The 20,577-nt window shown below is 46.5% G+C and overlaps 1 protein-coding gene across 2 annotated transcripts in view; it reads left to right on the plus strand.

Moving 5' to 3' along the window:
• Positions 1-20,577, plus strand: part of LPGAT1 (lysophosphatidylglycerol acyltransferase 1) — a 210,943-nt gene that overhangs the window by 48,056 nt on the left and 142,310 nt on the right. The window contains exon 3 of one of the 2 annotated variants that reach the window (XM_030196071.1): positions 1,856-1,974. In XM_030196071.1, coding sequence (XP_030051931.1) covers positions 1,856-1,974 — 119 coding nt within the window. The remainder of the gene's footprint in view (positions 1-1,855; positions 1,975-20,577) is intronic. The other variant, XM_030196072.1, reaches the window with a different exon arrangement.

Genomic DNA, 20,577 nt, shown 5'->3' on the forward strand with positions numbered 1-20,577 from the left:
ATAGTGATTGAATATTCACATAGCAAACATCCTGAGCCAACAGATTTCTTTCCCACTGATCATAATTAACTTTGTATGAACTTGGCTGCTAATAGTGTGCTGAACTGGACAATGTTGGAACATTTAGACCAACTCTGGACAGTTCTACTGAAGGAAATCCTTCCATCATTAATCAATACCTTCTCTGTGAAATAGTAGTAATTAAAAAAAAAAGGCAAGTGCATTTTTATAATATACCACTGCATTCCACAAAGGAAAAGGAGCAAGTTCCCACATGCCTTTTTTTTTTCTTTTAGTAGGCACAGGGGAAAAAAAAGATTTTAAATTCTCCCAGGTTCCAATCTAATTCATGTTTAATGTGGGATAAAATGCCATAAAAAAGTAAATAAATAGATAGAAACTCTGAATGTTGAGCACCTGATTCTCATTAAATGATGTCTGTTTTAGTGGTTCTTTACCAGGAGAAAAAAAAATCTGTGCACGAATATAACACGTGCAAGGGTGTCCCTATAACCAGCCCCTCCAAATGACACACTGATTACGATTTATAATAAGTTACTACTCTATGAAAAGTTATTCTGTTATTATACTTCCTCTGTGTACATCCCTATGCATAAGCCAGCATGTTTGAAAATATAAGTGAGAATAAATAAAAATTCAACAATAAAGAAATACCTACCTATTCCTGGCACATACCTGAAGCCACCCTGGTAGTCTAGTGGATTCTTCGGGGCAGGAAAGATCCCCAGTCTTTTCTGCCCACCGCTGGGGTTGACCTTCTTGCTGCTGCATCTTTAATATGGCTGCCAAGACTTACAACAGCTCCGCAGCTATTTTTAAAGAGCGATGCGGCAGCAAGAGAGTCAGCGCCGGCAGCGGGCAGGAAAGACAGGATCTTTCCTGCCCCGAAGAATCCCTGGACCACCAGGGTGGCTTCAGCCAGGTATGTGCCAGGGGCCCTGTGGCTCAGGGGAGGAGAGGCAAACAGGGAGTGGGAGAGAGCCCTGCATTTAACAACCGTCTCGCAAAATCTGTAAAAACTTAACAACCAGCTCTTGTTTGCCAGTGTGAGCTGGCTCCAGCACACCACTGTATTTAGTGCACACTATTGTCTGTTAGCATGTGAAGCTTTAGTAAAAGGGCCCCTTAATTTATAAATATATAGAGTACTGGCATTCTGACATTAAACAATAGGGCTTAGTACGTGCAACCTCCCACCCTCACTTTAAAAGAATGGAGGCTCTCTGGTTCAAGCTGGGACTCCAGAGCTGGAGATCCTCTGCCCTGGAACCAGAGAGCACACACAACCTTCTCTCCCCTCCCCCCCTCCCAATCACCCCTTTATGCCCCACCATTTTTCCTGGCTTCTTGTGTCTTTAGTGTGTCTCTTTTGTGTGTGTTTTTTAATGACTTGAGCTACAGTTCATTATACAGACACAACTTGATTTGCATTTCTGTGTACCCCTAAGACTATTCGTGCTGGAAATGTGTTTTTCTAGATTACTTTCTTATTAGTGCTACCTGTTCCTTAAGCAACAAACTGAAGAGCACTTTAAGAAGATTTAATGAATGTGACTCTTCTTCAGTTGCAACTTTTCATCAGTGTTTACTGGTTTTAAAAACAATTAAGAGTTCCTTTTCTCTGGAGCAGATTGTCTGCTAATTTGATTAGTTACTGTACATAAGTACATAATGCCACACTGGGAAAAGACCAAGGGTCCATGGAGCCAGTGTACTGTGTGCTAATTCCAAGAGGTGTGCAACAGACAGATATATTCTTAAGGTGCTGAGGGAGAAGGAAAACTCATTTACCCTGAGCTTGGAATCTTATGATTGGGTTTTCTTTTTGTTGCAGTAGTTGAATGGGGAGATGATGTACAAACAATTACAGAAGACGAAGCGGTGATGCTGGTGAACCATCAAGCAACAGGAGATGTCTGTACGTTAATGATGTGCCTTCAGGACAAAGGCACGGTAGGCTATCACTAGGGAAACAGACTTCAGATTTTTTGGATGTACACTGTCTGCAAAAGTACATGTGGATTTTTTTTTTTTGCATATTTACTTTTACCTCTGAAAATTACATGTCTAAAGAAGACAGAATAAGTTAAAAAGGGAGGGAGGAAGAGTGTGACCTATTTTTCAGCAAACAGCAGATTTATGTTCTCTGTAAAATCAATTAGCCCAGTGGTTCCCAAACTTTCACAAGTCACGGCACCCCTAGGCTACACATTTCTTCTCACTATTTCCTGCCCCACCCCAACAGCATTGAGTCTTACCTCTGCTGGCGTGGATGCCCAAGCCCCACTAGCTGAAGAGGTCCACTGCCCGAGGTCCAAGCTCCATGCTGCTTGCGCAAGCAAATCGGTAGCATGCTTCAGCCACCAATACCTGCATTCCCATGCATGCACTCTGTCTCCCCTTCCATCCGGCATCTGCCCTCCGTCTCTCTCCCCTTCCATCCGGCATCTGCCCTCCATCGCTCTCCCACTTTCATCCAGCCTAAGCCCCCTCTCTGTCCCCGCTCCCCCCCCCTTCCCTGCAGCTGCTGTTTTTCTACATGAGCAGCAGCAGCGGCAAAACAATCTGCAACCACGCAGGACCAGACTCTCCGTATATGTGGCTGTGCCCCGGAATAGGAAGTGATGTTAGAGGGGGCAGAATAGTCTGGCGCTGGCAGCACGTGGTTGCAGCTTGTTTTGCCACTGCTGCTGCTCATCTAGAGTGGGGGGAGCGGAGACAGAGAGGAGGCAGATGCTGGATTGAGGGGAGCAGTAGCGGTTCATGTGGCGGTGGGAGGGAGGTCGGGATTTGGCATGGCACCCCCGAGAGTTTGCTGTGGCACACCAGGGTGTCATGGCGCGGTTTGGGAACCGCTGACTTAGCCTAATTATAGTGACTAAAGGCTTCACTGTGCTTGGACTAGGAGGACCAGGAACAAAAACTTTAAAAACTGTTATGGAGATACTAAAAAAAAGTTCTGTCTGAACAATTTCATCATGTATCCATTAGGTCTGTCATTTAAAACATCTGTTCCATCCTGGACTTAATTGGATTTAGCTCACACCTTTCTCAGATATTTTAGGTGAGTTACATTCAGAATGTATTTCCTGTCCCCCACCCCCCCAAGAGCCACAGTCTAAAGGGTCTTTTCACTAAGCTTGGTAAGACGGGTACACAGGTCTTTTAAAGGTCACTTATACTGAGGCCTTAAAAATCCTAGTTTTCTGTTTTTTTTGCATTAAGAGCCATTCACTAATGTGGCCATTAGCGCATGGCCATTAAAAAAAAAATTACCACAGGAGTACTTAATAACACCTATTTTGAAGGTGGTAAGGGCTTCTGCGTTATCTGTGCACTAACCAGTTAGCGTGTGATAATGTAGATGCACACGCATATTCACAAACTGCCATGTAATGCTGTAGCACATCTCTCGATAGTCCTTTTTTTTTTTTTTTTTGCTTTGTTAGGCACATGTTAACAGCTAACACAGCTTAGTAGAAAAGCCCTTAAAGTTTGCACCTGAAGCAAGGAAGGTTAGATGACTTGCCCAATATTACAAGTAGTATCAGCGGCATTTGAATTCTACCTTCGCTGGTTCTCAGCTTGCTTTTCTAACCTCTAGGCTGCTCCTCCGTTACTCTATTTACTGTTGTCACATATAACTAAGAACTTCTAAATGGTTTCATTCTTCAGGTGACAGCTCCTGCTCTGTGCCCCATAGCACTGACTGCTGCTTATTTTTGTAATTAGTGCTGGGTGTATTGGGTGTGCTGGAAAATCTGCCTTTTAGGATAGGACCTTTAATTTTAACTGCAGTCTGTTCTCTGCTTCTCTGCCTTGAACCTTATGATCTGGAAAACTATAGCTAATGTACAGAGTCCAGTATTAAAGTTCATATGTCAATTAACAGATTAAAATGCAAAAAAAACCAACCTTATCTTGAATATAAAGGTTCTTCTCTGACTTTGGCCAGCATTTTCCAGTTCTCCAACTTCTGCATCGGGGAGTGTCTTAGACCTTTCTAATACTCCTATCAGCATGAAAAATTAGACCAATCATATTCACTGTCTCTGTGCTGTTAATTTCTATCACTCTCATAGTGACACAAATGGTGGTTGAGCTATAAATATGCTTTGATTAAACAAGCCAGTTATGGTGAAGCTGCAGTGCAATTGGTTACGCATGCCTGACGCTCAACTTGAAACTCAGAAAAAATGGTTCCATTCAGTTGAAGAATTGAGCCCTGCCGGGACAGGAAAATACCCCTCTGCCTGAATGTACACCACTTCAATAGCTTTTAGGCTTATTAGTTAAATTTGATTTTGTTTCTAAAGTTTGTATGGCTTCTTTCTGGTTTTCTTGAACCTTTGGGTGTAGCCATGTTCGGAATAGCATCTTACATTTACACACTAGAATGCAATAAAGACTGCATGAGCCAATATTTATTAAAATGCTTACTACTACTACTACTATACGGCCTTTGCTAACAAATAGATCAAAGCAGTTTACAATTTAAAATGAATTAAAGATAGAAAGGAATGCCAAAATGTAAAAAATGAAATTCTTCTGTATACTTTATGGCAGCTCTAATACTAAATCATTTATCTCAAACGTACCGGAACTACTGGGACCATATTAGTTGTGATATCACAGATGACAGTGTACGCGCTTACAGTCTGATTTCTTTCCAAGTGAGGTTATGTCTGCCATGGTTACCACCATGGCTGTTTTCAGGGTTAGAACATACTGCAGAGGAGTGTGGTAGCCGTGTTAGTCCACTCTTAAGGTTATCAATAGAAATCAAACAAAATAAAACATGGAAAAGAAAATAAGATGATACCTTTTTTATTGGACATAACTTAATACATTTCTTGATTAGCTTTCGAAGGTTGCCCTTCTTCGTCAGATCGGAAATAAGCAAATGTGCTAGCTGACAGTGTATATAAGTGAAAACATTCAAGCATTACTATGACAGTCTGACAGGGTGGGAGGATGGTGGTGGGTAGGAGGTATGCATGGGGACATCAAAGCATATCATTGATATTCTAACAGGACAGCTCTCAGACAATAAATACTACAGGAAATTAACTGAGGACCCCACACAGGATTACACAAAACAGCTGAAAGACCTTATCAAAACATTTCCTACACAAGTGCAACCTCACCTGAAGAAACTCATACCAAACCAGCCTGCTGTGGGCACATTCTACATACTACCCAAGATCCACAAACAGGGAAACCCTGGCAGACCAATCATATCAGGTATTGGCACACTCACGGAAGAAATATCTGGATTCATAGAGGGAATTCTGAAACCTCTCGTACACAAAACTAACAGCTTCATACAAGACACCGCAGACTTTATGAATAAATTGAAAAATATCAAGCAACTACCACCTAACACCCTTCTGGTCACGATGGATGTAGAATCACTATACAGCAACATTCCACATGCGGATGGCCATGGGCGTAGACTGGGGAGGGCAAACGCAGGGCCGGCAACAGGCAGCTCTCCCTTCGCCCTGCCCTCTCCCCGTTCCTTCTCCTCCCCCCCCCGGCCCCCCCGTGAGCCGGCTCTCCTCCCTCCCTCCGTATCCGTCCCTCACCGACCTGATCTTCGAATCCTTTGCCTGCTCGCTAGGCGCTAGCGCTCTCTCCCCTGCTGGTTCGCGCTTTAAAAATGGCCACCGAGACTTTCAGAGGCGGCCTCGCGAGACTTCTGCTGAAGTCTCGGCGGCCATTTTGAAGCGTGAACCAGCAGGGGAGAGTCAGCGCTAGCAGGCAGGCGAAAAATTCGAAGATCAAGTTGGTGAGGGACGGATCCGGATGGAGGGAGGAGAACTGGCTCGCTGCGGGGGGGGGGGGGGGGGGGGGAGGAGAAGGAACGGGGAGAGGGCGGGATGAAGAGAGGGCAGGGGAGAGGAGGGTCACTGCTGGACATGGGTGGATGGAGGGCAGGGGAAAGGAGGGCCACTGGGCATGGGGACAGGGGAGAGGAGGGTCACTGCTGGACTGGGTGGATGGAGGGCAGGGGAAAGGAGGGCCACTGGGCATGGGGGCAGGGGAAAGGAGGGTCGCTGGGTATGGGTGCTTGCAGGGCAAAGGGAGAGAAGGGTCGCTGGACATGGGTGGATGGAGGGCAGGGGAGAGAAAAGAAATGCTGGACATGGATGGAGGGGAGGAAAGAGTGAGGAAGGAGATGAGATGAGGGAAAAGGAAGAGAGGAGAAAAACTGCACATGGATGAAGAAAATAGGCAGAAGCTGAGGACCAGAAATGAAGAAGAAAGGAGGAAAGAAATAAATGGAAAGGAAGCCCTGGAAACGGAGTTAAGAGAACAGATAGCAGCAGAATCAGATACTGGACCAGCATGATCAGAAAAACAGTCACCAGACAACAAAGGTAGAAAAAAATCATTTTATTTTCATTATAGTGTTTGGAATATGTTCACTTTGAGAATCAGGTGCTCAACATTAAAAGTTTATATTTACTTATTTATACCCCCCCCCCCAGGCTCTCTCCCCGGCTATAGCCAGCTCTGCAATTTGGGGGGGGGGGGCGCAGAGGGGGACCGGGAGGAGAGCCTTTTGTTAAACATTTACCAGCACACCACTGCCTGTCGCCAAACCCGCTGCCTCTCCGATTCAGTGGCTATCCATCGGCAAACGAACACTGGTTATTCCCAAAAAAGCCAGCTCTTGCTCCCTTCCTTCCTCCATATTAGCATAATTTGCATATACATATATGCAAATGAATATGCTAATATGCCCCGCCCCTTCCTTTGCCCCCCCCCCCCCCCCCCCCCAACCAAATGAAACAGTCAAACTACGCCTATGTGGATGGCATAGCTGCATGTGGAAGACTCCTAAAAAAAATCCACACTGGACCATCAATACTCACCAGAAACTATTACAAAATTAATCAAATTAATTTTAACTCACAACTACTTCCGCTTTAACAATGATATCTATCTACAAATAATGGGCACTGCAATGGGCACCAGGACAGCACCCCAATATGCCAACCTTTTTATGGCTGAGCTGGAAGAGACATTTCTGAATACACACCAGACCAAACCTCTAAAATACTACCGGTACATCGATGACATTTTTATGATTTGGACGGAGGGTGAAGAAACTGAAACAATTTTATTCTGCCTTCAATACATACCATCCTACAATCAGATTCAAAATTGACTACTCCCCAGAAAAAGTCAATTTTTTGGACACCACGGTCTCAATCAGTGATGGCTGTATACAAACATCTATATACAAGAAACCCACAGACAGATGCAGCTACCTCCACAACTCCAGCTTCCATCCTTCACATACAAAAAGATCCATCATTTACAGCCAAGCCACAAGATACCACCGTATCTGCTCTGACTCAGGGGACAGAGACAGACACCTTAAAAGCCTGACTGCATCCTTCAAACAGAAAGGCTACAACCCCAAAATAATCTCCAAGAATATTGCCTCCTCCCTCAAAACACCCAGGGAGAATCTGCTACAGTACAAGGAGAAAAAATCCACAGACAGAATCCCCCTTGTAGTGACATACAATCCAGAGCTGGAAAAACTGAGGAAAATCATAAGAGATCTCCAACCTATACTCCAGGAGGATGAATTACTGAAAGAGATATTCCCATCCCCACCAGTACTGGCCTTCCGACAACCACCCAACTTAAAACACAAGCTAATCAGAAGTAAACTTCCATCACAGACTGAAAAGGAACAGAAGGGCACACGTCCCTGTAATTTATCCAGTTGCAAACTATGCCAAAATATTTCACAGGACCCCACAGTTACCCACGAAGGAAAGATATTCAACATAAAGGGATCTTTCACTTGCTCATCTTCCAATGTGGTATATATCATTCAGTGTAAAAAATGTAACGAAGGATGCTATATTGGAGAAACAGGCCAGATGCTTAAGACAAGATTCAATTTACATAGACATCACATGAACAATACAGCCAGTAGGGCCCCCACCCCGGTGGGACAGCACTTCACAGAACCAGGACACTGTACCAGTGATTTCACAGTGAGAATCCTGAAAGGTAACTTTAAAACCATACAAGAACGTAAGACCTTTGAAGTCAGAATGATTGAATATTTTAACACCCAACAGAAAGGACTTAACAAGGATCTGGGGTTCCTAGCCCATTATAAACCATAAAGCTGTATGTCTCTGTTGATCACCCTCCCCTCCCCTATCCACACCCATCCTGTTAGAATATCAATGATATGCTTTGATGTCCCCATGCATACCTCCGACCCACCCCCATCCTCCCACCCTGTCAGACTGTCATAGTAATGCTTGAATGTTTTCACTTATATACACTGTCAGCTTAGCACATTTGCTTATTTCCGATCTGAGGAAGAAGGGCAACCTTCGAAAGCTAATCAAGAAATGTATTAAGTTATGTCCAATAAAAAAGGTATCATCTTATTTTCTTTTCCATGTTTTATTTTGTTTGATTTCTATTGATAACATACTGCAGAGAAATGGTTCAGAAATTCCCAAAGTAATTACTTGGCAGTAAATGTCTTGTGTTGATGCAAAGTACTTTACTTCTGTTTTTCAAATACTCTGTACTACAATAGGAGGCTCTTTATAAGACTACACTTGTAACTGTAGCTGTACAAGGTGGGCCCTGCTACTTGCTTTACAGACTTAAATACATGGTACATTGCATGGAGGAAAGGGTCGAAAACTCTGCCACATACACCATTTTTATTTAATTTTAGGGGAGATCTTTTGTACTCTTCCACAGAACAGTTCAGATAGTTCTTCACTGTTCATTAGAATTTATAGGATTTCTTATTTCATTGGTCTGTATTATCTCAAGTCCGGCCTTAATCAGGGGAGACAGAGGTGCCTGCACAGGGCCCCACACATAACTGAATCAGCTTTGCGACTGACAGCTAACCAATAGTTAAAACTTATTTTCCTTTTCCATCACCATCTCCCTTTCTCCTCATTCCCTCTCCCTCCCCTTCCCCTCCTCCTTGGTAATTGTGCTTCTCAGCAGTGATGCTCTTATACTCCACCTACCACACCACTGGCCAGCCCTTAACATCTCATTTGGAATTCTAAGTCAGGGTGGGGGCAGAATGGTCCACACATGGTTCCGCAATTGGTATATAATACTATGTATTGATCATACCAAGTTAACACCCTGTAAGCCACATTGAGCCTGCAAAAAGGTGGGATAATGTGGGGTACAAATGCAATAAATAAATAAATAAAGTCGTCCTTGCCTTATCTTATATATTCTAGAATAAGTCTGTGTTGGCTAAACTGTGAGGATGGGAGAGTCCTGACTTTACCACTTTGGGTTGAACTTTTGTTCAAGGAAGGAAGTTTATATAAATCGAATATTCCATATCATCAAGCTGATCAATCCATAGACTGGTGGGTTGTGTCCATCTACCAGCAGGTGGAGATAGAGAGCAAACTTTTGCCTCCCTATATGTGGTCATGTGCTGCCGGAAACTCCTCAGTATGTTCTCTATCTCAGCAGGTGGTGGTCACACACAGCAGCAGCTCTGGCTAGGCCTCCAAGCCTAATCCTTAAGTTTTGTTGAGGCCTGGGGTTGAGGGCTCTTTTGAGCAAGTGCAAACCTGGTGGTGCCAGGTCCCTCCTTTTCTCCCCCCTCCCGCTGGCTCCGTTTAAAAAAAAAAAAAAATTTTTAAACGTCTTTAAAGGCGTTTAATTCGACGTTTCTTTAAACGTTCATTGCAGCTACTCACTGGGACACCAGTTCGTTACAGCTCGGAGCGGCAAGCAGGTAATTTTACCTTTTTATAGCGGGCAGGGGGTTCCCCGATTCTTCTCCTCGTGGCATATGGCGTCGGAGGGCGAGGGCGCAAAGGGTCGCTCCCCGGATCGCTGGAGCGCTTCTAGAGGGGATGCGGGGGTTTTACAACCTGATTCGCCCTTGATGGGTGACAGTTTAGTGACCGATGAATGTCCCGGTCGTTCCTCCGGCGTGGCGGTTTTTTTCCCGCCATAAACGCCCATCCCCCGCTCCTCGCCTCCGCCATCTTGGCCGGCCACGCGGCTCGGACGGCTTCTTCGTGGGCCGCCCTTGAGGTTGGAGACATTAATGCCATGAACGCCCTTAATTTGGGCTACGGCACAAGCGGCTAAAGTTAAGCGCCGTTCTTCCCGCGCGGCTCCTTCGCGGAGTTTCGCGCCGGACGCCATTTTGGATGCGCAGCATGTCTCTCCCCCGCTATTGCGAGCGCCGGTTGAGAGTGCGTCTAGGGCTGTTGCCCAGGCTGCGGAAGTGCACAGTCTGGGGGGTTTCTCCCCCGAGTTTGTTTTGCTGCTGCATCAGGCTTTCCTCATGCAAAACGCTGCCCCTGCTCCCTCTTCTGATAAAGAGGTTGAGGTTCCCAGAGGTAAACGCCCTCGGGTTGATTTCCAGGCCTTGGAGGACTTTGTCTCCTCCGATGTAGATGAGGGCAGCGTGTCTGAGGTCTCCCAACGGTCCTTTGCGGATTCCTTGGAGGAGATAGATCCCCGCTCGGATGGAGCGGATGACCCCTCTGCAGCGCGGCTTTTTAGCCCAGAGGATTTGCCCAACCTGTTTTTACAGGCCATGGACACTTTGAAGATTTCCTCTCCGGAGGACGTCTCTCCCTCAGCCCCTGTTGGCTCTGCCATTATGCTGGGGACGAAGCGCCCGCCTAGATCCTTCCACGTGCATGATGCCATGCACACCTTAATTGCGGCTCAATGGGATGTCCCGGAAACGAGCCTTAAAGTGGCTAGGGCTATGTCCCGCCTCTATCCTTTGGCTGTGAGTGAACGTGAGGCCTATCTGTGGCCTACCGTGGATTCTTTAATCACTGCGGTGACTAAGAAAACGGCGTTGCCGGTGGAAGGTGGCACGGCCCTAAAGGACGCCCAAGACAGAAGATTGGAGGCGGCCTTAAGGTCGTCCTTTGAGGCAGCTGCTTTAAGTTTGCAGGCCTCAGTTTGCGGCTCCTATGTGGCCAGGGCGTGCCTGACTATGGTGCAGCGGGCTTCCCCCTCGGATCTTTCCTTGAGGGCTGATTGGCCGGCCCTGGAATCGGGCTTAGCCTATTTGGCAGACTTGCTGTATGATGTCTTGAGAGCCTCAGCTAAAGGCATGGCTCAGACAGTCTCTGCGCGGCGGTGGCTTTGGCTGAAACATTGGTCTGCTGACCACGCCTCTAAATCCCGCCTGGCTAGATTGCCTTTTAAAGGCAAGCTGCTCTTTGGGGTCGAGCTGGACAAAATCGTGACCGATCTCGGCACGTCTAAGGGCAAGAAATTACCAGAGGTCAGGGCTCGGGCTAGTACTCGTCCCGGTACCTCCAGAGGACGGTTTCAGGAAGCCCGTCGGTACCGCCCGGGCAAGTCGGGTTCCTCTGCCCCCTCTTCCTTCAAGAGGAATTTCTCCCCCAAGCAGCATTCCTTTCGCAGAGACCGCCGTCCCGGAGGTGCTCCCTCCGGTCCTCCCCCAGGGTCTCGTACCCAATGACGGGGCCTTGGTCCACGCCCCAGTGCAGATTGGAGGACGGCTGTCCTCGTTTCTGGGCGAGTGGACCACTATAACTTCAGACGCGTGGGTGCTGGAAGTCATCAGAGACGGCTACAAGCTAGAGTTCTGCCAACCCTTAAGAGACGGGTTTGTACTCTCTCCCTGCAAGTCTCCGGTCAAGCTGTGGCAGTGCAGCAGACCTTGGACAACCTGATCCGCCTGGGTGCGGTCGTTCCGGTGCCAGAAAATCAGATTGGCAAGGGACGTTACTCCATTTACTTTGTGGTTCCAAAGAAAGGAGGTTCTGTCCGGCCTATCCTCGACCTCAAAGGGGTCAATCGGGCCTGGAAAGTGAGGCACTTTCGCATGGAGACTCTCCGCTCTGTTATAGCGGCAGTGAAGGCAGGAGAGTTCTTGGCTTCCTTGGACATCAAGGAAGCGTACCTGCATATTCCCATCTGGCCTCCTCTCCAACGCTTTCTGCGTTTTACAGTCCTGAGACGACACTTCCAGTTCAGAGCCCTCCCTTTCGGGTTGGCTACTGCTCCGCGGACCTTTTCCAAAGTAATGGGGGTCATAGCGGCCTTCCTGCTAAAGGAAGGAGTACAAGTCCATCCTTATCTGGACGACTGGTTGATCCGAGCCCCCTCTTATGCAGAGTGCGGCAAAGCTATGGACCGGGTAGTTGCTCTTGTGAGCTCCCTGGGATGGATCATCAACTGGAAGAAGAGCCAGCTGCGCCCGACTCAGTCCCTGGAGTATCTGGGAGTTCGATTCGACACCCAAGTGGGCAGAGTGTTCCTGCCAGACAATCGGATTGTCAAGCTTCAGGCTCAGGTGGACTAGTTCCTAGTAGCCTCTCCTATTCGGGCTTGGGACTACGTGCAGCTGTTGGGCTCTATGACGGCCACGATGGAAGTAGTGCCCTGGGCCAGGGCTCATATGAGACCACTACAGCTATCTCTGCTGCTGCGCTGCACTCCGATGTCGGAGGATTATGCTGTGCGCCTTCCCGTGGACCCAGCAGTGCGCAAGGCGCTGAGCTGGTGGACGCAGACAGACAAGTTGTCTGCAGGATTGCCTCTGGTGACCCCGGAGTGGATTGTCGTCACGACAGACGCCTCTTTGATGGGCTGGGGAGCCCACTGCTTGGGAAGGACAGCGCAGGGGCTCTAGTCTCCTGCAGAGGCAAGTGGTCTATCAACCTCCTGGAACTCAGAGCCATTCGGTTGGTGTTATTGGAGTTCATCCCGGTACTGGTGTTGTAGCCTGTACGGGTCCTGTCGGACAATGCCACGGCTGTGGCCTATATCAACCGCCAGGGAGGTACCAAGAGCGCCCCTCTAGCCAAGGAGGCTATGAGTCTTTGCCAGTGGGCGGAAGTGAACCTGGAGCAGCTTTCAGCGGCCCACATTGCCGGAGTCATGAATGTCAAGGCGGACTTTCTCAGTCGCCATACCTTGGAGCCCGGAGAGTGGCAACTATCTGCTCAGGCGTTCTTGGACATCACGAAGCGCTGGGGCCAGCCGAGCCTAGATCTGATGGCGTCATCGGCCAATTGCCAAGTGCCGCGCTTTTTCAGCAGAGGACGGGACCCTCGATCCCTGGGAGTAGATGCTCTTCTCCAACAGTGGCCGACACAAGAGCTCCTCTATGTGTTCCCGCCCTGGCCCATGTTGGGCAGGGTGCTAGACCGGGTGGCAAAGCATCCCGGCAGGGTAATCCTGGTGGGTCCGGATTGGCCCAGACGTCCCTGGTATGCGGACTTGATCAGGCTCTCAGTCGACGATCCTCTGCGGCTGTCAGTGGAGCAGGGCCGGTTACATCAGGGTCCCGTGGTGATGGAGGATCCCTCTCCCTTTGGTCTTACGGCCTGGCTATTGAGCGGCAGCGTCTGAGAAAGAAGGGCTTCTCAGACAAGGTCATCGCCACTATGCTGAGAGCGAGGAAACGCTCTACTTCTACTGCTTACGCCAGGGTTTGGCGTATCTTTGCAGCATGGTGTGAAGCAGGCTCACTTTCTCCCTTCACTGCTCCAATTTCTTCAGTGTTGGCGTTCCTGCAAGAAGGTCTGGAGAAAGGCCTGTCGCTCAGTTCCCTTAAAGTCCAGGTAGCGGCTCTGGCTTGCTTCAGGGGCCGCCTGAAGGGTGCTTCCCTGGCTTCGCAGCCAGATGGGGTGCGCTTTCTCAAGGGAGTTAATCACCTGCGCCCTCCTCTGCACTCAGTGGTGCCTGCGTGGAATCTCAACCTGGTGCTAAGAGCATTGCAGAAGCCGCCTTTTGAACCCTTGTCGAGGGCATCTCTGAAAGACCTGACGTTGAAAGCAGTCTTTTGGTGGCTATCACTTCAGCCAGAAGAGTTTCCGAGCTCCAGGCGCTCTCATGTCGAGAGCCTTTTCTGCAGTTCACTGAGGCAGGAGTGACTATTCGCACAGTGCCTTCCTTCCTGCCCAAGATTGTTTCTCGCTTCCATGTGAATCAGCAACTCTGTCTCCCTTCCTTTCGTAGGGAGGACTACCCAGAGGAGTACTCTGCTCTTAAATATCTGGATGTGAGACGAGTCATCTTCAGATACTTGGAAGTGACCAATGATTTCCGGAAATCGGATCATCTGTTTGTCCTGTTTGCAGGTCCTCGTAAGGGTCTGCAGGCTGCTAAGCCTACAGTGGCAAGATGGGTCAAGGAAGCCATTGCAGCGGCTTATGTGGCCGCGGGGAAGGTGCCGCCTATCCAGCTGAAGGCTCACTCCACTAGAGCTCAGGCGGCCTCGATGGCAGAGGCCGGATCCGTCTCCTTGGAAGAGATATGCAAGGCGGCAACTTGGGCTTCGGCTCATACATTCTCCAAGCATTACCGTTTGACTGTGGCTGCACGGGCGGAGGCCCGGTTTGGAGCTTCAGTGTTGAGGTCAGGGATTTCAATGTCCCGCCCTGGGTGAGTACTGCTTCGGTACATCCCACCAGTCTATGGATTGATCAGCTTGATGATATGGAAGGTAAAATTATGTATAATCATACCTGATAATTTTCTTTCCATTAATCATAGCTGATCAATCCATAGCCCCTCCCAGATATCTGTTCTGTTTTTATTCTGGTTGCATTTCAGGTTCAAGTTTAGTCTTCAGTTATTTCAGAAAGACTTCGTGTTCAAGTTCTTTCACTTGGATTCTTCAAGAGTTGAGACGAGTTTGTGTTACAGTGAGCTGCTGCATTCCTCTCCCCTCCGTTTTACGGGGCTGGATTGAGACATAAATTCTGCCGGCACTCCCTCCCGCTTCGTGCGGCTGTAGGGCAGCTTTGTACCCCTCCCGCTTCGGCGGTGTTAGGGTCAGTCAGCTCCTCCCGCGGTTTGCGGTTGCAGGATAAGCCAGATCCCCCCGCATCGGCGGGTGTGGTGTCCCTCCCCCGCTCCGCGGGGATGAGCTGGACGGATTCCCCTCCCCCACTTGTGTGGGGATGAGCTGGGTTAATTCCCCTCCCCCGTTTCGGCGGTGGTGAGCTGGGCAGAGTGTCCCTTCGTGGGTGTAATTCTCTAAGTGCTGAGTCCTGCGGATGGAGCTTTGATATCGACATACTGAGGAGTTTCCGGCAGCACATGACCACATATAGGGAGGCAAAAGTTTGCTCTCTATCTCCACCTGCTGGTAGATGGACACAACCCACCAGTCTATGGATTGATCAGCTATGATTAATGGAAAGAAAATTATCAGGTATGATTATACATAATTTTACCATATATTACAGATGTATGGCATAAAAACATAGCAGTATCTATGCTTAGTAGGATTGCTCAGTGAAACCAAAAGTATTGGAGGAAATAAGTATGTAAGTTCTTTTGGCATTGAAATATTTTATCTCTGTTGGATCTTACTCCAGGAGGCAAATGTGACTTTAAGGCAAGCTTTAACAATCTTTCATTGGGTTTAGAAGCCAGCAACTGACATTATCTCCCTGCCTCCCCCACCCCCCACAATTGTTTCCACAGAAGTGTGGAGGAGATTTCTTCTGGTGTCTACTCTGCCACTCCTTTAGGGGTTGATTTACTAAGGCTGTTTTTCCAATTCCATGTCCAAGGGAAAAGAATGCTTAGCAAGTCAAGCCCATAGAGCACCCCTGCAGGCTGTTGGCTTTAATAAACATTCAGCAGCCCCCTTCCCCACCCACTTCTCACTTCCCCCACCCTGTCATCCTCCAGTCTTGCTCTGTTTCCCCTATCCCATCATCTCCGTCCTCCCTTAAATTGGCCACCCCTAGTCCTTACCCTCCACCCCACCTAGACTTTATCTCTCAACAAGCCAATCAACCACCTCCTAGCTCCTATCCATACCCCAGCAAGCCAGTCAGCCATCTCTCCCAGCCCCCTATCCTTATCCCACCAAGCCAGCCTCCCTCCATCACTTAGAGCTATTGATTTTTATGCTGCTATTGTGGTGGTTGCCAGAGCAGGAATTTCTTCCTCCCTGTACCATGGAGCTCTGAGAGTCTGAGACATGCAGTTCAGGAACTTTCACACTGGTCTTGTGAGACCAAATCGGTGTGAGTGCAGCTCACTTGCTAGCTCACAAAGTTACACAGTGCAGGGAGGAGGAAATTACTGCTCCTGCAATAGTTATTACAGCAGTCACAGAAAAAGAAGAAAAGCTTTTTATTTGGGGGGGGGGGGGGGGAGGAGGGGGGACAAAAATGTGCCAGAGACATTTCTGGTCACCATTGTGACCTGATGCTTGGAATGTTTTGAGCCCTGCTTTAAGAATTATTTTCAAGAAATATGGTTGCCACCCATATAAAGGGTAATTCTGTAAAGGGGCTCCTGTTTTTAGGTGTCAAAATCTATTTTAGAGCCTATTCTATAAAGAAAAGTAGATGCTTACTTTTCTTCATAGAATACTAGCATAGTAGGTCAAATATCGCTCCATGGTGCGACCGCATCTTGAATACTGTGTACAATTCTGGTTACCGCATCTCAAAAAATATATAGTGGAATTAGAAAAGGTACAGAGAAGGGCAGTGAAAATGCTAAAGGGGATGAGATGACTTCCCTATGAGGAAAGGCTGAAATGACTTGGGCTCTTCAGCTTGGAGAAAAGACAGCTGAGGGGAGATATGATAGAGGCATATAAAATACTGAGTGGAGTGGGATGGGTAGACGTGAATCGCTTGTTTATTCTTTCCAACAATACTAGGACTAGGGGGCACGCAATGAAGCTACAAAGTACTAAATTTAAAACGAATCGGAGAAAATATTTCTTCACTCAACATGTAATTAAACTCTGGAATTCGTTGCCAGAGAATGTGGTAAAAGCAATTAGCAGGGTTTAAAAAAGGTTTGGTTAGCTTCCTAAAAGAAAAGTCCATAAGCCATTATTAAAATAGACTTGGGAAAATCCACTGCTTATTTCTAGGATAAACAGCATAAAATGTATTGTACTGTTTTGGGATCTTGCCAGGTACTTGTGACCTGGATTGGCCACTGTTGGAAACAGGATACTGGGCTTGATGGCAACACTTATGTAATTATGTAATATGCACCTGTATTTTAGGCTTGAGCTCTTACACTAGCCATAGAGCTTGGTGTAAATGCTAGAGCCTATTTTTAAAAATGAACACAAATTATAATATTTTATAATCTTTGTGTTCCATCTGTGAACGCCCATCTGCAAAGTGTACACCATTGAATATATGAGTGTACTTGCAGAATATCACATACAGTGGTGGAAATAAGTATTTCATCCCTTGCTGATTTTGTAAGTTTGCCCACTGACAAAGACATGAGCAGCCCATAATTGAAGGGTAGGTTATTGGTAACAGTGAGAGATAGCACATCACAAATTAAATCCGGAAAATCACATTGTGGAAAGTATATGAATTTATTTGCATTCTGCAGAGGGAAATAAGTATTTAATCCCTCTGGCAAACAAGACCTAATACTTGGTGGCAAAACCCTTGTTGGCAAGCATAGCGGTCAGACGTCTTCTGTAGTTGATGATGAGGTTTGCACACATGTCAGGAGGAATTTTGGTCCACTCCTCTTTGCAGATCATCTCTAAATCATTAAGAGTTCTGGGCTGTCGCTTGGCAACTCGCAGCTTCAGCTCCCTCCATAAGTTTTCAATGGGATTAAGGTCTGGTGACTGGCTAGGCCACTCCATGACCCTAATGTGCTTCTTCCTGAGCCACTCCTTTGTTGCCTTGGCTGTATGTTTTGGGTCATTGTCGTGCTGGAAGACCCAGCCACGACCCATTTTTAAGGCCCTGGCGGAGGGAAGGAGGTTGTCACTCAGAATTGTACGGTACATGGCCCCATCCATTCTCCCATTGATGCGGTGAAGTAGTCCTGTGCCCTTAGCAGAGAAACACCCCCAAAACATAACATTTCCACCTCCATGCTTGACAGTGGGGACGGTGTTCTTTGGGTCATAGGCAGCATTTCTCTTCCTCCAAACACGGCGAGTTGAGTTCATGCCAAAGAGCTCAATTTTTGTCTCATCTGACACCTTCTCCCAATCACTCTCGGCATCATCCAGGTGTTCACTGGCAAACTTCAGACGGGCCGTCACATGTGCCTTCCGGAGCAGGGGGACCTTGCGGGCACTGCAGGATTGCAATCCGTTATGTCGTAATGTGTTACCAATGGTTTTCGTGGTGACAGTGGTCCCAGCTGCCTTGAGATCATTGACAAGTTCCCCCCTTGTAGTTGTAGGCTGATTTCTAACCTTCCTCATGATCAAGGATACCCCACGAGGTGAGATTTTGCGTGGAGCCCCAGATCTTTGTCGATTGACAGTCATTTTGTACTTCTTCCATTTTCTTACTATGGCACCAACAGTTGTCTCCTTCTCGCCCAGCGTCTTACTGATGGTTTTGTAGCCCATTCCAGCCTTGTGCAGGTGTATGATCTTGTCCCTGACATCCTTAGACAGCTCCTTGCTCTTGGCCATTTTGTAGAGGTTAGAGTCTGACTGATTCACTGAGTCTGTGGACAGGTGTCTTTCATACAGGTGACCATTGCCGACAGCTGTCTGTCATGCAGGTAACGAGTTGATTTGGAGCATCTACCTGGTCTGTAGGGGCCAGATCTCTTACTGGTTGGTGGGGGATCAAATACTTATTTCCCTCTGCAGAATGCAAATAAATTCATATACTTTCCACAATGTGATTTTCCGGATTTAATTTGTGATGTGCTATCTCTCACTGTTACCAATAACCTACCCTTCAATTATGGGCTGCTCATGTCTTTGTCAGTGAGCAAACTTACAAAATCAGCAAGGGATCAAATACTTATTTCCACCACTGTAGCTATATTCACATTTGTGTGTAAATGACTAGAATATTGATTTGAGACTAGCAGGACAAAGCGGTGTACAGACTACATATATTTTGAAAGGAAAAGATCCATGCTTCACCAGACATTAAATCACAGTAGACAATACAACAATTGCCAGAGAAAGGTGAACAGCACAACCAAGGCCTACCTGAAACTAAGTGGTGTAAGCTTGTTGAAATAGCCAGGTTGTAATCGTAGATTTAAAACATTTATAAGGATAGTTTGCTATGAATAGTTAATGGTAAGCTATTCCAAAGAGCAGTTTTTAATTGGTTTAATGCAGTGGTTCCCAAACCTGCTCCTAGAGGCACCCCAGCTAATCAGGTTTTCAGGATGCCCACAATGCATATTCATGAGAGAGGTTTTGCATACACTTCGTCCACTGCATGCAGATCTCTCTCATTAATATTCATTGTGGATATCATGAAAACCTGACTGGCTGGGGTGCTTCGAGGACCAAGTTTGGGAACCACTGGTTGAATGGTTCCTTAAGAAAAAGCAATAGGTTCTCAAAGACTGGTTTTTCCTTTACTTTTTGGAAACCCCCATGTGGTGTCCTTATTGGGGCATCCATTTCTCCTCCTTTATATAGTTTATATGAGTTTGTTAGGCTTGGTTACTTTCTTGTGCTGATTTTTTTTCTAGTAATTCCTATTAATAGTAATTTGGCAGCTTCTTTGCTGCTATTACTAATGCATTTGAAAAGATTAGAAAATGGTCAGTTTACCACCATCTCAAGCTCAGAACTGATAAAACTAAGCTATTGTGGTTTGGTTCTAATTAGGTATCTATTCCAGTGTTGGTACCTATTAAAGAAGGAGCATTTCTAAAAGTGGATAAAATATCTAGAGTTTCTCCGAGTATGGAACTGCAGGTCCATGCTGTAGTTAGGCTTTTTTTAAAAACTTAAGCAGTTGCAGCTTGTTCAATCTTAATTTCTTCAAGATTCAGTTAACATTTTATCTCAATTGAATTATTGTAGCTCTCTAACTGGGAATTTCAACAAAATTGATGTCTAGAAATGAGTTAATTCAAAATACCGCTGACAAGTTGTTATGTAAGAAGTCTAAGTATGGTTATGTTTCTCTGTTGTTGATAGCTTTACTGGTTGCCCGTTGAGGCTAGAATTATGTTTAAGCTCTGTTTAACTTTTAAAGCTTTATATGAGTTTTCACCAGAGAGCTTCATAACACTGATTCGTTTACTGGGTAATGCTAATACCGATCGCCTTCTAGCATTTCCTTCCGTGAAAAGAATGAGAGTTAAATCTGTTCATGATAAATCCTTAGTTATCTTTCAGTGCAAGTGTGGAACTCTTTGCCTTTAAGTATTCCACTGTCTTCTAGCTGTATTAATTTTCAAAAGATGCTGAAATCTTATTTCACAAATCCTAATTTTTGTAATTTTATACTGTAATATCGTATACTTATATTTTTGGTTTTGATGCTGTATTTAGTTGTTTGACTGTTACCCATCTTGAATCCGCTTTGTGAGGGATATGGCAGGATAAAAATGTTGAATTTAACAGTGAAAAACCCACTGTCTGGTGGCTTCTAGTTGAGCATCTCGGGGTCCTGGTACGATCAATCGATGGTCATTTAATTTTCTAAGAGCATGCACAGGGGTATACAGGATGGACAGAGTACTCTGATATGGACGAAAAAAAACATTCTGAATGCCTTAAAGGCAAGAAATAGAATTTTAAGCTTGATTTGGAATTTGACAGGTTGCCAA

This window comes from Microcaecilia unicolor, chromosome 3, assembly GCF_901765095.1.
Source record: "Microcaecilia unicolor chromosome 3, aMicUni1.1, whole genome shotgun sequence".
NCBI classification, from domain to species: Eukaryota; Metazoa; Chordata; class Amphibia; order Gymnophiona; family Siphonopidae; genus Microcaecilia; species Microcaecilia unicolor.